This window comes from Sardina pilchardus, chromosome 21 (assembly GCF_963854185.1).
Source record: "Sardina pilchardus chromosome 21, fSarPil1.1, whole genome shotgun sequence".
NCBI classification, from domain to species: domain Eukaryota; kingdom Metazoa; phylum Chordata; class Actinopteri; order Clupeiformes; family Clupeidae; genus Sardina; species Sardina pilchardus.
Window position 1 is genome coordinate 40034 of NC_085014.1, and position 15343 is coordinate 55376.

Here is a 15343-nt window from a genome sequence, read left to right on the forward strand (position 1 = left end):
GATTATATTAATAGGGGACATTTGTTGTGCTTTGGGGGCTCAGATGAAGCTAGAGATATGAAACTTTGCACAGGTCATGGGGTGCAGGTGCTGAGGGTCCCTGCCAATTTCCTAGCTCCTTGTTAACCCCCACCAATGTACTTCTGAAGTTTAAGTGTGCAATTTCCGAAATGTCCCTGGGGACATCTGGGAAACATTTTTGGACTTTGGACGAAAAATCTGGAGGGGAAACCGGGGTAAGGGTTGAGGGACAAATCGGGTACAAAAAGGGAAATTTTGCATATATTCAATGAAAACAGTCTTGCAAAGGATGCTGGGAAATTGTTTAATATCTTAATATCTTTTCACCCGTGCATGCTTGAAACGTAAGTTTTATTGTTTCGGATTCGTGAGACCGCTCCGGTTTTAATGGTGTGTCACAGGTATGGTTCCAAAAAATAACCCTGATCCTGAAATCGTACAAAATACATAAGTCAGGTGCAAAATTTCACGGTAAAGTGAGGAAGTCGGTGAATCACGGCAGGTAAGCACTTTTCCAGGTAGGAGACAACGGGAGTAGAAGGCTGGTAGCCCGTCGGAGGTTCTGCTACGCTACGGTTGGGGGTGATAGCTTAGGGGCGGGGCCCGAGGCGGCGATGGTGAAGACGCACGGGGAAGCGTATCTCCGGATGCGTATGTTCTATCAGTTAGATTTTTGGCAGGGGCCTTCTACTCGGTCCAGGGAGGCCATTTGATGTTGTTTTAAGGAGATTAGCACCCCCTAGTGGTGGTTAGTGGTAACTCCCCCCCGAAGAAGGCTGGGGACTGCCCCATATGTGGCAAACGATATGCGTCCGTCCGGAACCACCTGGTCCGCGGACATAATGTCAACAACAAGGAAGAGAGGGCCATCCTGCTCAAGATGGGGTCCGGAAGGATGCTGGTGCGCAGTGTGCCCTGCCCTGTCCCCTGCTGCCGGTACCACGGCAGCAGGCTGGACAAACACCTCATGGCCGGCCACCAGGAAATGACGCGGGCGAGAAGGCGCCGTTTTTACTGGCGCGTCAAGAACGCCACCGCGATCACGGCTCTGGCTGCCCTCCGGGCCTCCAATCCCTCGCCGGCGATGGTGTCATCCCTGGACATCGACCCGGGGGACGAAGACCAGGAGGAGGGAGACCCCGAGGAGCAGCAGCGGGACAGGGAGGTCACAGGCCTGAAAAGGGAGCTGGCAAAGGCCAAGCAAAAGATCCGCCAGATGAAGAGGAGGATGAACGCCCTGCGGGGCGCTGGCGCCACCGTGCCCTCTTCCACCTCCGGATCCAGTGGCGAAGGGAGCTCCCAGTCCAGCGAGGAGGGGGGCGCTCCGGCTGCTGGCGGCCGGAGGCGCAGGAGGCTGGCCCGGGAGCCCCCTGAGGACGACGCCATGAGCCAGGAGGTCCTGGAGAGCCCCGACAGCTCAGAGCTGTCAGCTCAGAGCCTAGAGCCCGCCCCAGGGCCATCCACCAAGCCCGCCCCAAGGCCCACCCCCAAGCCCGCCCCCAAGCCCACCCCCAAGCCCGCCCCAAAGCCCACCCCCAAGCCCGCCCCCAAGCCCGCCCCCGAGCCCGCACCCGAGCCCGACCCGGAGCCCGCACCCGAGCCCGCCCCGGAGCCCGCACCCGAGTCCGCACCCGAGCCTGCCCCGGAGCCCGCACCCCACCGCAGGCGGAAGGGGGTGCCAAAAAAGAGGCCCCACGAGTCCCCAGACAAGGCCCAACCGTCGAGGAGCAGGGCCTCTCGTCTCAGGCTTATAAGGTTCCCAAAGAGTGTGGAGGGGTACCTGGATAAATATCAGCGTTTCGAGGAGGGAACAAACATCCAGGGACGCGGGCGAGAGACGGCCCAATCAAAGGTGAGCCGAGTCCGAACCTTCCTCTTATATATGAGCGAGGGGAAGAAGGAGCTGAGCAACTGGAGGTTTTTGGCAGACCCAGACGGTGCACGGGGGTACATCAGAGAGCTGCTGGCCAGCGAGAAGGCGGTCACGACCGCCAATTTTTACCTCAGGAACGTGGCCGTCTTCCTCAAGTACTTTGGTACTACCAAGCCCCAGCTCTGCCGGCTGTCAAATACAGAAGTGGTCCAGCTCCAGCGGATCTTCAAGCGGGCCCTGAAAGACATCCGGAAGACGATGACGTGCCACCAGATCGGGGTCAAGAGGAAAAAGATGGCGCGGGTCCTGACTGTGGCAAATTTCCAGGCTTGCCACAGCAGGGCTCGTGCCAGCATGGCCGGGCTGCTTGGTAGGTGTCCTTGCACGTCTGGTTTTATTGGTTCTTGAATTTTCCCTCGGGGATCAATAAAGTATCTATCTATCTATCTATCTAAACCCTCTTGAGCTAACTAACCGTCTTTCTCTTCTATCTGTCTTTCTCTTCCCACAGATGACTTCGAGAAGATCCTGGGAACCGGGAAGCAGGCTTCCCGGTACCCATTCTACGGCAACCTGGCCTGTTTCTTGGCCACGCTTTACGGCCATCGCCCGGGTGTGCTCACCAATATGCGGCTTAAGGAGGTGGCGGAGGCTAAACAGCACGGCGGTCCCGAACAGGGATACATCGTGAACGTGGACCATCACAAGTCCAACCTAAAGTTCGGGGCCGCACAACTGTACCTCCAAGAGGAGGAGTTCGGATGGCTGGAGAGGTGGGTCGGGATGAGGACGCGGGTCCGTCCTCATCCCCGGAACGACCTGGTGTTCTTCACCGCGGGGCAGGGCCCGGTGAAGAACCTGTTCCAAATGATGCAAGAAAGGTAAGCAAACAGGCCAAAGAACCAAGAACTTCACTGCATTCTTTAACGTTATGCATGCGACTAATAAACATCTTTGTATCTTTGTATGCTTGCAGGTGGACGGCGATGGGCCTTCCCGGGAAGCCCACCTTTAACGACTTGCGAACGGCCATCTCGGCTCACGGGCGCAAGCTCCACGCCCCCGAAATAGGTGACTGCATGAGCACATATATGTGCCATGATCCAGTCACGGCAGAGAAATTTTACTGCCTGTCCCTCGACCACGCTGAGAGCGCGGCCATGCGGTCGCGGTTCGAGGAGACCCTGCGCCACGGGGAGGATGTGGGAGAGTCTGGCTCGGAGGCAGAGCGGCTGGCCGCCGACGCCGTCAGGCTTTCCCACGGGAAGCAGCGGAAGAAGACCAAGAGGTGGCCGGCGCGGGCGCCGGTGCGCCCGGTGAGGGTGGCAGCGGCGGCGGCCGAGGAGAAGTAGGGCGAGGAGGCGGAGGGCGGCCCCTCTAAGAAGCGGACCTCCAAGACGCGGCACCTCACCCCCCACAACTCCACCAGCGAGGAGAGTGAGGGGGAGGTGCCGTACCAGGCGTCTCCGAGTCGGAGGAGGAGGAGGAAGACGAGGAGGAGGAGACTGGACAGGAGGAGGAGATGGACCAGGCCTCAGAAAAAGGAGAGGAGGAGGAGGACAGGCCTCAGGAGGCCTCAGAAAGAGAAGAGGAGGAGGACAGGCCTCAACAGGCCACCCAGAGTGGAGAGGAGGAGGAGATGCCAGGCCTCGAGGACAGCGGGAACGAGGCGGGGAGCGAGACAGAGGACGTTCCCACTGTCCTCACCCCAAAGCCCAAAGTAAGCTCCGATCACTTGCACTTGTATACCCTTGTTAATAAGTCAATGTTAATAAGTCAATGCTAACCCAACTGTCTTTTCTCCCCCAGATGAAGAGCGCCAGGGTGGTTATTACACCATTTAAGCTGACCCTGATGCGCCTCAAGGCCCTCATCCAGGACCAAGCGCCGAGCGAGAGGAGGCGCTTGAGGCCTCTTTGTAAATAGTTTTTTATATGTTCTTGTTTTTCTTGTTCTTGTGTGCAGTGTAGTTCGTGTTCTCCCTGGCCTTTTCCCAATCCCCTTGACCTTTAATTAGTAAGCCCCCAATAAAGTCCTCCCCTTCCCATCCCATCCCTACCTTCCATTTGTTCTGTTCTGTGTTAAAATACATTTTTTGAAATATACTTTTTGGTGTGTTTACTGTTTCTGGGGTTAATACTGGGTGGGGGGCAGGTGAAATAAACCTGAAATAAACAAAAGTGTGGGGCAGGTGACATAAACCTGAAATAAACAAAAGTTTGGGGCAGGTGAAATAAACCTGAATAAAAATAGAAGAAAAAGCGGAGGCCATCCCCCCGCGCTTCGGAACGGCGTTCGCCTATCCCTTAGGACCGACTGACCCATGTTCAACTGCTGTTCACATGGAACCCTTCTCCACTTCGGCCTTCAAAGCTCTCGTTTGAATATTTGCTACTACCACCAAGATCTGCACCCGCGGCAGCTCCACCCGTCCGGTGGACTGGTCGGGGATCGAACCGGCAACCCTCCGGTTTCAAGCCCGATGCGCTAACCAGTACACCACGGCTGCCCAAGACAGAGAGAGAGGGGAGAAGAGGAGTTGTAAGACATGACACATGAGAAGTCCATGACAACACTATGCTAAAGCAGCATAACTAAGGCATGATGGAGGGTAGTCAGCACCTGCACAGGTGTGGTCAATAGCCACCATGGGACGCATGACTGGGACACCAGTCACACAAGCCCACAGCAGAAGTGGTCCGTTCCAATAAGACCCTGAGGTGGTTGAAGTTCCACACTGCACCATACCTACACATGCAAAGGAAATTCATTATGAACAGAATAGACAAATAATTTAAGTATGTACATATACAGTATGTGAAGAGTATTAACTAAATAAATTTACTAAATGAAAGTTATAATATGTATTGCCATTGTGCAGAGTGCATGTGGAAGATGCTATTAGAATCTAGCCAGAAGAGCAGGAAGGCAGAGAAGTGCAATGTGATGTGTGCTATATGGACAGATGGGGCAGTGGACATACAGAGCTGCATACACAGAGGTATACAGTTAAGAACAGAGTAGAGTTGACACTTAATATATTAAATATAAACAAGCTCAGTGCATTAGCTATACCATTGATAAAACAGAATCATCCATTATGAACAGCATATACAGATAACTTAGCTATTCAGGTTGAAAATATTTCTTGATTGGAAATGTAGATCAGAATGACTGCAGGAAGATGCAGGGCAGGCTTCTTTCCAGAGAGGCAGGGAGAAGGTTTCCAGGTGATTGTCTTTAGATGTGAAGATGGAGCCTGCAGGGCTGGCCAAGACAATTCAGTTACATTTCACCTGGACCGGGACATGCAACAGAATGTCTGAAGGCTGATGAAGGGCAGGCTTCTTTCCAGAGAGAAGATGTGCAGTTCACATGCTTAGGAGGTGAAGATAGAGGCAACAGAATGTCTAATGGCAGATGAAGGGCAGGCCACTTTCCAGAGAGGCAGAGAGAAGATGTGCAGTTCACTGGCTTAGGAGGTGAGGATGGAGGCAACAGAATGTCCAATGGCAGGGCGGATGGGCAGATGAAGGGCAATTCACTGGCTCAGGAGGTGTTTGACCGTGTCATGGTCCGAGGGGAGCCTCTGCAGAATGATAACTGGCTGTTTGATGCCAGCGTGATGGGACACTCCCTCAGAAGACTCATGCCTGACGCCTTCCCCAGAAGGGTCAGTACTGCGTAACACAATACAATACATTATAAGAGTTAGGAGACACACAGAGAGCATTAGACTTTCAGTGTGCCTAAATATAGGTTATGGCGTGCCTGAATATGTTGGCAAATACAACACATGCTCACCTTGCTTTACTCACGCTGCTCAAATAGACAAATAGATAGATAGATAGATAGATAGATAGATAGATAGATACTTTATTGATCCCCAAGGGGAAATTCAAGAAGAAATATAGCCGCAAGCGGCGATGGCGGGCCCGAGCACCTGCGGTGCGGACCTGTGACATTTCGGAATCTAACAAAGCAACATGTGTGGGTTGGTGGGCATGTGCATGAGCAACACACATGGCCATTAAATTTGGTTATTTTTTGTGAATGTATATTTCAACCACAACAGACAACACGCTACGTGGCGCTATAGAGTCCCTAAGCCACACCCTATGCCAGAGCTCTGTCTCTGACTAACGATAGCAATGACGCACAAGCCCATCAAATTTGGTTCATTTTCGTGGATGTATGTGTCAACCTCAACAAACTATGCACTAGGTGGCGCTATACAATCCCTAAGCTACACCCTAGACCAGAGCTCTGTCTCTGACTAGCGATAGCAATAACACAGAAACCCACCAAATTTGGTTCATTTTCATCAATGTATGTGTCAACCACAACAGACAATGTGCTAGGTGGCGCTATAGAGTCCCTAAGACACCCTTGGCCAGAGCGCTGTCTCTGAATAGCTAAAGCAATAACACATATGCCAACCAAATTTGGTTCATTTTCGTGAATGTATGTGTCAACCACAACAGACAATGCACTAGGTGGCGCTATAGAGTCCCTAAGCCACACTCTAGGCCAGAGCTCTGTCTCTGACTACCGATAGCAATAACACACAAGCCCACCAAATTTGGTTCATTTTCGTGCATGTATGTGTCAACCACAACAGACAATGCACTAGGTGGCGCTATAGAGTCCCTAAGCCACACCAGAGGCCAGAGCTCTGTCTCTGAATAACTTTAGCAATAACACACATGCCCACCAAATTTGGTTAATTTTGGTGAATGTACGCGTCAACCACAACAGACAATGCATTAGGTGGCGCTCTAGAGTCCCTAAGCCACACTCTAGGCCAGATCTCTGTCTCTGACTACCGATAGCAATAACACACAAGCCCACCAAATTTGGTTCATTTTCGTGAATGTTTGTGTCAACCACAACAGATAACGTGCTGCTAGGTGGCGCTATAGAGTCCCAAAGCCACACCTTAGGCCAGAGCTCTGTCTCTGACTAGCAGAAGCAATTCCACATGTAGCTGCCAAATTACATACAATTCATAACCTTTTTTCTGCCTGTAACACCAACTTCCTGTATCTTAATAAAACGCCATTATTCAAACCTTCGCCATTTCGATATACTTTTGAAATTCAAAAATCTGGTCGCAATTCCTCTCGGGCAACTCCTCAAGATGACTTTAGTGCTTATATGACATTATTTCGATAAACCGTGTAGGAGAAGTGTTTCAAAATACGTGATGTGCAAATATCATAATCATAATCATAACTCAAATTCTTCTAAGATTTACTGTATCGTTTAAATGTAAAAGTTGTTCAGATTCATACAACACACATGTCCACCAAATTTGGTTCATTTCCGTGAATGTATGTGTCAACCACAACAGACAGCACTCTAGGTGGCGCTATAGAGTCCCTGAGCCACACCCTAGGCCAGAGTTCTGTCTCTCAGTAGAGGCATTAATTCTACAGGTAGCTGCCAAATTTCAAGAGTTTTAGAGCATGCCAAGTTGGTAAAAAAGGGCAAAACATGTCCGGTAAGAGGAAAATACTATAATAAGAATAAGAATAATAATAATCTGAGCAAAAACAATAGGGCCTTGCACCTACGGTGCAGCCACTTTCAGTGGCCGCACCTCGGTGCTCGGGCCCTAAATATAGCCGCAAGCGGCGATGGCGGGCCCGAGCACCTGCGGTGCGGAGACCTGTGACATTTCGGAATCTATCAAAGCAACATGTGCATGTTGGTGGGCATGTGCATGAGCAACACACATGCCCACCAAATTTGGTCAATTTTCCTGAATGTACGTGTCAACCACAACAGACAACGCGCTAGGTGGCGCTATAGAGTCCCTAAGCCACACCCTAGGCCAGATCGTGTCTCTGAATAGCTATAGCAATAACACATATGCTAACCAAATTTGGTTCATTTTCGTGAATGTATGTGTCAATCACAACAGACAATGCACTAGGTGCCGCTATAGAGTCCCTAAGCCACAACCGAGGCCAGAGCTCTGTCTCTGAATAACTATAGCAATAACACACATTCCCACCAAATTTGGTTCATTTGGGTGAATGTACGTGTCAACCACAACAGACAATGCGCTAGGTGGCGCTATAGAGTCCCTAAGCCACACCTAAGGCCAGAGCTCTATCTCTGACTATCGATAGCAATAACGCACAAGCCCACCAAATTTGGTTCATTTTCGTGAATGTGTGTGTCAACAACAACAGACAATGCGCTAGGTGGCGCTATACAGTCCCTAAGACACCCTTGGCCAGAGCGCTGTCTCTGAATAGCTATAGCAATAACACATATGACAACCAAATTTGGTTCATTTTCGTGAATGTATGTGTCAACCACAACAGACAATGCACTAGGTGGCGCTATAGAGTCTCTAAGCCACACCCGAGGCCAGAGCTCTGTCTCTGAATAACTTTAGCAATAACACACATGCCCACCAAATTTGGTTCATTTTGGTGAATGTTTGTGTCAACCACAAGAGACAACATACTAGGTGGCGCTATAGAGTCCTTACGCTACACCCTATGCCAAAGCTCTGTCTCTGACTAGCCATAGCAATAACACACAAGTCCACCAAATTTGGTTCATTTTCATGAATGTTAGTGTCAACCACAAGAGACAACACACTAGGTGGCGCTATAGAGTCCTTACGCTACACCCTATGCCAAAGCTCTGTCTCTGACTAGCCATAGCAATAACACACAAGTCCACCAAATTTGGTTCATTTTCGTGAATGTTTGTGTCAACCACAACAGACAAAGCACTAGGTGGCGCTATAGAGTCCCTAAGCCACACCCAAGGCCAGAGCTCTGTCTCTGACTACCGATAGCAATAACACACAAGCCCACCAAATTTGGTTAATTTTCGTGAATGTTTGTGTCAACCACAACAGACAACGCAGTAGGTGGCGCTATAGAGTCCCTACGCCACACCCTATGCCAAAGCTCTGTCTCTGACTAGCCATAGCAATAACACACAAGTCCACCAAATTTGGTTCATTTCCGTGAATGTTTGTGTCAACCACAACAGATAACGTGCTGCTAGGTGGCGCTATAGAGTCCCAAAGCCACACCTTAGGCCAGAGGTCTGTCTCTGACTAGCAGAAGCAATTTCACGTGTAGCTGCCAAATTACATCCAATTTATAATCTTTTTTCTGCCTAAAACACCAACTTCCTGTTTCTTAATAAAACGCCATAATTCAAACCTTCGCCATTTCGATATACTTCATAAATTCAAAAATCTGTTCGCAATTCCTCTCGGGCAATCCCTCAAGATCATTTTAGTGCCTAAATGACATGATTTCGATAAACGGTCTAGGAGAAGTGTTTCAAAATACTTGACGTGCAAAAATCATAATCATAATCATAACTCAAATTCTTCTAAGATTCACTATATTGTTTAAATGTAAAACTTGTTCAGATTTATACAACACATATGCCCACCAAATCTGGGCCATTTCCGTGAATGTATGTGTCAACCACAACAGACAACTATTCTAGGTGGCGCTATAGAGTCCCTGAGCCACACCCTAGGCTAGAGCTCTGTCTCTGAGTAGCCACGGTAACTCCACATGTAGCTGCCAAATTACAAGAGTTTTGGAGCATGCCAAGTTGGTGAAAAAGGGCCGCACGGGATAAGACGAAGAGAGAATAATACGAATAATCTGATCAAAAACAATAGGGCCTTGCACCTACGGTGCAGCCACTTTCAGTGGCCGCACCTCGGTGCTCGGGCCCTAAATATAACACATGCTCACCTTGACACTTCACTCATGCTTCTCAACAGCTGAGAGGTCTTCACATTGATGTCACACCTGGTCTCTCTGTAGCGCTTCTTGGCTGTTTCCTTGGAACTGGTCAGGTAGTTGGTCAACAATGACCTCTGAGTGTCCGTCAGGCTCTTAGCTGCCGTCTCAATTACTCTCCGTGCCGTCTGACAGTTCACTGTCGGGAGTTTGTATCTAAAATGCAGTTTAAACATTATGTTAGAAATGAATCAACACATGTCATCTAAGACAGGAGTTTGAATTCAAAATGTAGTTTGAACATTATGTTAGAAATGTATCATCAGACATAGAATAAGGGAAATGATTACTTTAAGTGTAGCTGAAACAGGTCATTTGATGGGTTGCCAATTGCCTTCCCTGCCGAGGAGACAAGGAACCTGTGTTCTGCATCAACCTTTTCTTTCTTGGTGCGTTTCTTGTTGAATCTCAGGAGCTGTGGACGTACCCATCTGTAGTACAGATCAAACCACTGTTGGCAGAGGAGAGGAGGGAATTAAGATTATTTTTTACTGCTGTTGAACACGTTCTGACAGGTTGTCACAGGAAATGGGATTTCACTGAATTGAACTTACCCGCTCCTCCTCCTCCGACAGGGCAAACACATGATCCTGCACCCCAATGACATAATGCCCATCGCACCCTCTCTTGGAAAGCCACTCTGTGACCTGTAAAACATGAGGATAACACATTTAGTAGAGTTAACGGCTAAAATGTTCAATGAAATGAAAATGAAATGAATGAAAATGGACCAATTGAGAACAAAATAACACAGAAACCCTCACAGTCATGCGCTCCACCACTCTTGGTAGTTGGAGGTGTTTGAGCATGATGACCGCCTGAAGGTACTGCACCACCAAGACGCACTGGCCTGGCTCCAGGGTGCCTGGGCAGCGGTCAGACAACGCGTCCAGAACTGCCAGGAAGTCCTTTTGGGCCGCCCCCAGAACAGCCCAGCATTCATGTGGTCGGAGCTGACGTTGGCTGCTAGTCAGCAAGTCATGCCTATGACCAAACACATCAGCTGGAACAGGTCATATTACAGCTGGCAGGGAGAGGACTAGCTGTTCTGTAGTGGAATAATTCACATGGGTACAAACACTTCAACTGACCTCTTTTGGGTGATCTCTTTGTCCACCAGCTTAGAGGTGGCCTTCTGCAGAGAAGCAATGAACTGAATGAAGTCCTTGCACTGGGCATGGAGGGCCTCATCATCTTGCCACAGGTTGGTCAGTGTAGTCTGGAAAATCAGGAATCTGTCAGAGAAAGTACAGGAATTTAAGTATGTACATATCACAATAACAACATTTACATGTATTGTCTACACTGTTGATATCATCATAATAAAAAAACTGCTACCAACTTCTTCAAGCTCGTCAGGTAGTTCCTTTGCGTTTCATTTTTCAGTTTTACCCCAGATAGGACACGTATGTACCTTTTAAATGACCTGGCAAGACTTACATTCACTTCCTTCTGCTCTGCCATGTCTTGTTGTGTTCTTGGAAAAAATGCAAGGTAGATCAAAATCAATTAAAATTGCTTTTAAAGGCTATTGCCAAGGAAAAAGTGCTTTAGAAGTAGAAGGTAGCCATTAGAATTGCTTTTGAGGCAATGGATTGCCAAGGAATGAATGCTCTTCTTCAGAAGTTCAGGAGTTTTCAGCTGGTAGATTTCGAAGTCAGTATGTAGCAACCTTCTTCCTTCAAAAAAAGTTCAGAAAGTGAAGTGTTTAGCAAAACATCTGAGTATTTATCATGGCAAAGTCTGTGGTGATTGGTCAGCAGAATGAATTGCAGTGAAGCCCCACCCATTTAGTCATGTGCTACAATGGGTATTAGTAATGGCCCATTAAACAAGTTTCAATGGATTTGGAGATGGGTCATTTTAATTGGTTTCAGGGTGATTTATATCACACCTTACAAATATATAAGGTGTGACATTCACACAAACATTCACAAATACTATCATGAAACTGTAACTATTTGGGAACTATTTGTAATTGAAGTGTTGAAGTGCTGAAGTTTACCAAGATTAGACAAATACTAGCAGTTCTCTTGACTGAATAAGAATTTGAATTGCTGTCTCTCTAACAGCTAACAGTCTAATATATATTCTAGCACTGATAATTTAAAAGTTAAACTGTCTTCTCCATGTGTGAATGAAATGCTGAATGAAAATTTGAAGGGCAAATGTTTATCGTCTGTCCACTTTAAAAAACTCGAGAGAGAAAGAGAGAGAGAGAGAGAGAGAGAGAGAGAGAGAGAGAGAGAGAGAGAGAGAGCGCTTTAAAGTCTATTGGGATTTCATCTTCTCTTTAATCACTGTTTATAACTTGTAGTTGTGTGTGTGTGTGTGTGCCTAATATATATACAGTATATATATATATATATATATATATATGTGTGTGTGTGTTTTTTCAGATGGCCGAAACAAGTGGGTATTCCACCGTCGGTCTTTCCGAGGCCGACACCTACATTCTTTCTCGGAGTGTAAGTTACACCCTGTTGCCACATTTTCTGTTATAATTCTCAATGTAAACTTATTTCTGAATGCATTATATACAGTACATATGTACAATACAATACATACAATGTTTTCTTTAAAGGATGAAGATTTTTTTATCATCTGGGGAGGAGGACGCTCCCCAGGCTCCCCCCAGCTTCCTCCTCAGCCGGTACCAGGCCCCGCACCCCACCCGGCTCCCCCTCCACTACACCTGGATGAGGAGGGGGAAGAAGACGGTTATCTAGGGGATGATGAGGGGGAGGATTGAGTTTTTTTGTTTTAGAATTTGTTTTTTGTATATAGTTGAATTGTTGTTTAAATAAAAAAAAATGACATACAAGCAATTGGTGCCTATAGGAAATGTGAATAAAATATCATGAAACTGTATGTATGGAAGAATATCCAATTTGGGAAGACGTCTGCACCAGTGCTGAAGTTTACCAAGATTAGACAAATACCAGCAGTTCTCTTGACTGAATAAGAATTTAAATGGCTGTCTCTTTAAAGATAAGGATCAGGATGACAAGTCTAAAATATATTCTGGCACTGATAATAGCACTCCAATGGATTTGGAGAGGGGTCATTTTAATTGATTTCAGGGTGATTTGGAATCACACCTTACAGATATAAGGTGTGACCTATTTAGTCATGTGCTACAATGGGCATTAGTAATGGACCATTAAAAACAAGTTTCAATTTATCTGGAGATGGGTCATTTAATTGGTTTCAGGGTGATTTCGAATCACACCATAAAAATATATATATAAGGTGTGACATTCACAGAAAAACAAATCTTGGAAGCAGGGTGCATATGCTGAATTTTAACAAAATGACACACTTAAGGTAAAATTACGCAAGAAAATCTGCTTTTATTTTTTAAGTTGCAAAACAGCGACACAACAAAAAATCAGCACTAAAAACACATATGAAAAATGTCACCAAACGGGTCATAGTACGAATTGAGTCCTCATCCCTATCCTTTAAAGGGCCATCAGCACAAACAAACACACACACAGAGAGAGAGAGAGAGAGAGAGAGAGAGAGAGAGAGAGAGAGAGAGAGAGAGAGGGAGAGAGAGAGAGAGAGAGAGAGAGAGCTTTAAAGTCTATTGGATTTCATCTTCTCTCTAATCACTGTTTATAACTTCTAGTTTTCAAATACATATATATTAAAATGGAATTATATAGCTGGCCCTTTTTAAAGAGAGTGAAAAAAATATTTCTATGTCACACTTATCCCTATTTGCATCTCAAGTACCGAGTGATCAGATAAGAACACGCCCTTTCAGCCAGTTTAAACAAAGACACAATAGCTTGTTGAGGGAGGAACTTTATGCAACAGCACACACTTTGGCATGATAAATATCGCACTTTCTTAGCACAGGGGCCACTTTTCTGAAGAAAGGAGACGGCTTTGACGTCCAACAGATGGACAGCTGAAATCTACTGAACCTCTGAAGAGCATATATTCCTTGTTCATCCATGGCTACTTGATTTGAGCAATCTGCTCAGAGAACTAAAGCTTACTTTTTCTCAAAGATTGTTTGAATCTTCTTATCATTTTTCTTCTTTCCATCTTCATTGGTCTCTTCTTGAAAATGCATCAAAGGTAAGTCTTTTATTTATTTTTTATCAAAATAGTTTGATATGATCTGTAGACACAGAATACACTAAGCTCTTCATGATCTACAAAAAAGTGATATCTGAATTAGTTTCTCTCTTCACATACTGAAAATGGTATAGGGCTACTACTTTATTATTTTCCAATATTTGTTTTAGTAGCATTTTCTTTCTTACATTCCATGCTTTGTAATGCTTTGTATGTAATAACCTGCTTAGTTATACCTTTGTTTTCTTTTCTTTTCTAATTCAAGCAAAACAGCAAACAGGCACTATTTGCTCTGTCCACACTGTCTCAAAACACAAGCAAGCCTGTCTGTCCATTTGCGGAGGGTATGCTTGAAGGGTGGCTCTGATGCAGATGTTAATGCCATTGTTGACAAAGCAAAGCAAGATGCAGCTGAGCTCCTACAGACAGGCAGAATTTTCAAATATTCAGATCTCACTGCAATTACATCAGATGAAAATACACTCAAAAGGTTGGTGGTTTCAAGATTACGTTTTGTGTAATCAGAGTTGTTTTTCAGATACAATTTTTTTTATATACTTATAGTGTCTTATTGATTTCTTGCTATCTTTATTGACAGACTGGTTGAGGAGCTGAAATGTCACCATTTGGTTGTAACTGGAGAGCCCTGCCCACCGGTAGAAGCCAACGCCGAGCCGTTAGCTGGTCAGACACTGCCCAATGATGGTGATGCTGATGTAGGACCATCCACTATGCCAACCACGAGCCTCCTTGAGTGTCATCAAGAGGGTGACATGGCTGATGAGTGTCATCAGGAGGGTGAAATGGCTGACGAGGATCCTGATGACATCCAAGAAAACATTGAAGGAGCAAAGTACTCTGTAGCTGTGAAGCAATCCATGTATAAAAAAGGCCTTTACAATAGACATCCTCTGGAACACCCACTTCTTGAAGCCTTTGCCATGCACCTGAACAAAGAAAAAAAAATTCAAAACTACAAACAGGAGGTAAGGACCATTAAATATTTCCCACTTTTTTTATGACAACAGCTATATGCACGTTAACAAAAGATGAAGCTACACATTCATGAGTAATTGAACATTATGTCTTTATTTTCAGGTTGAAAATGTTTCCCGGTTTCTATATTTTGCTAACAACGAGGAAGCATCCCTGCAGTTTGTCTATTATAGACAGAAACTGGAGGATTTCCTCAAGGAAACCACTGACTTGACCAAGAGAACACAGTCAAATTACCTCAAGTCATTGAAAAGATTCCTGACTTTTCACACGTCCAGCACCAACCTTTATAGTACGGATGCAAAACTCCATGAAGAGTGCAAAGAATACTGTCGTGTCCTCACATCTACGCTGAGACTCCTGAGGAAGCAGGCAAAGAAGGAGATAATCCAAAAAAGGTTTGATTATTGTGGCTGTGTGAATGGTCATCTTTTACCTGGTCCTCTTATCTCAGCTTGTTGTAATTTGAGCATATGTAATACCGGTGCATTTACAAAGATACTGGTGTCTCACATCACATTCTTCACTCTTCTTTTTTCTCACAGGCACACCTTTCTGATGGACG

General features: G+C 46.2%; 1 protein-coding gene across 1 annotated transcript; it reads right to left on the reverse strand.

Annotated features, from left to right (window-relative positions):
- Positions 1 to 5435: 5435 nt before the first annotated feature.
- On the reverse strand, positions 5436 to 11154 carry LOC134069442 (uncharacterized). The gene is made up of 7 exons (XM_062525406.1): positions 11131 to 11154; positions 10782 to 10909; positions 10455 to 10674; positions 10245 to 10337; positions 9981 to 10141; positions 9643 to 9846; positions 5436 to 5574 (listed from the first exon to the last, which is right to left on the reverse strand). Exons 1-7 carry the CDS (start codon positions 11152 to 11154, stop codon positions 5436 to 5438), a joined length of 969 nt encoding a protein of 322 aa, XP_062381390.1.
- Between the last annotated feature and the right edge of the window lie 4189 nt (positions 11155 to 15343).

Bases quoted from the DNA above. Each gene is read 5' to 3' on its own strand.
- LOC134069442 (XM_062525406.1), bottom strand. From the start codon at position 11,154: ATGGCAGAGCAGAAGGAAGTGAAT. The intron at 10,675-10,781 runs GTCAGTTGAAGT...GTTTGGTCATAG, and splicing joins AAAGAGATCACCCAAAAGAG to GCATGACTTGCTGACTAGCA. The intron at 9,847-9,980 runs GTAATCATTTCC...ACTGCATTTTAG, and splicing joins CTGTTTCAGCTACACTTAAA to ATACAAACTCCCGACAGTGA.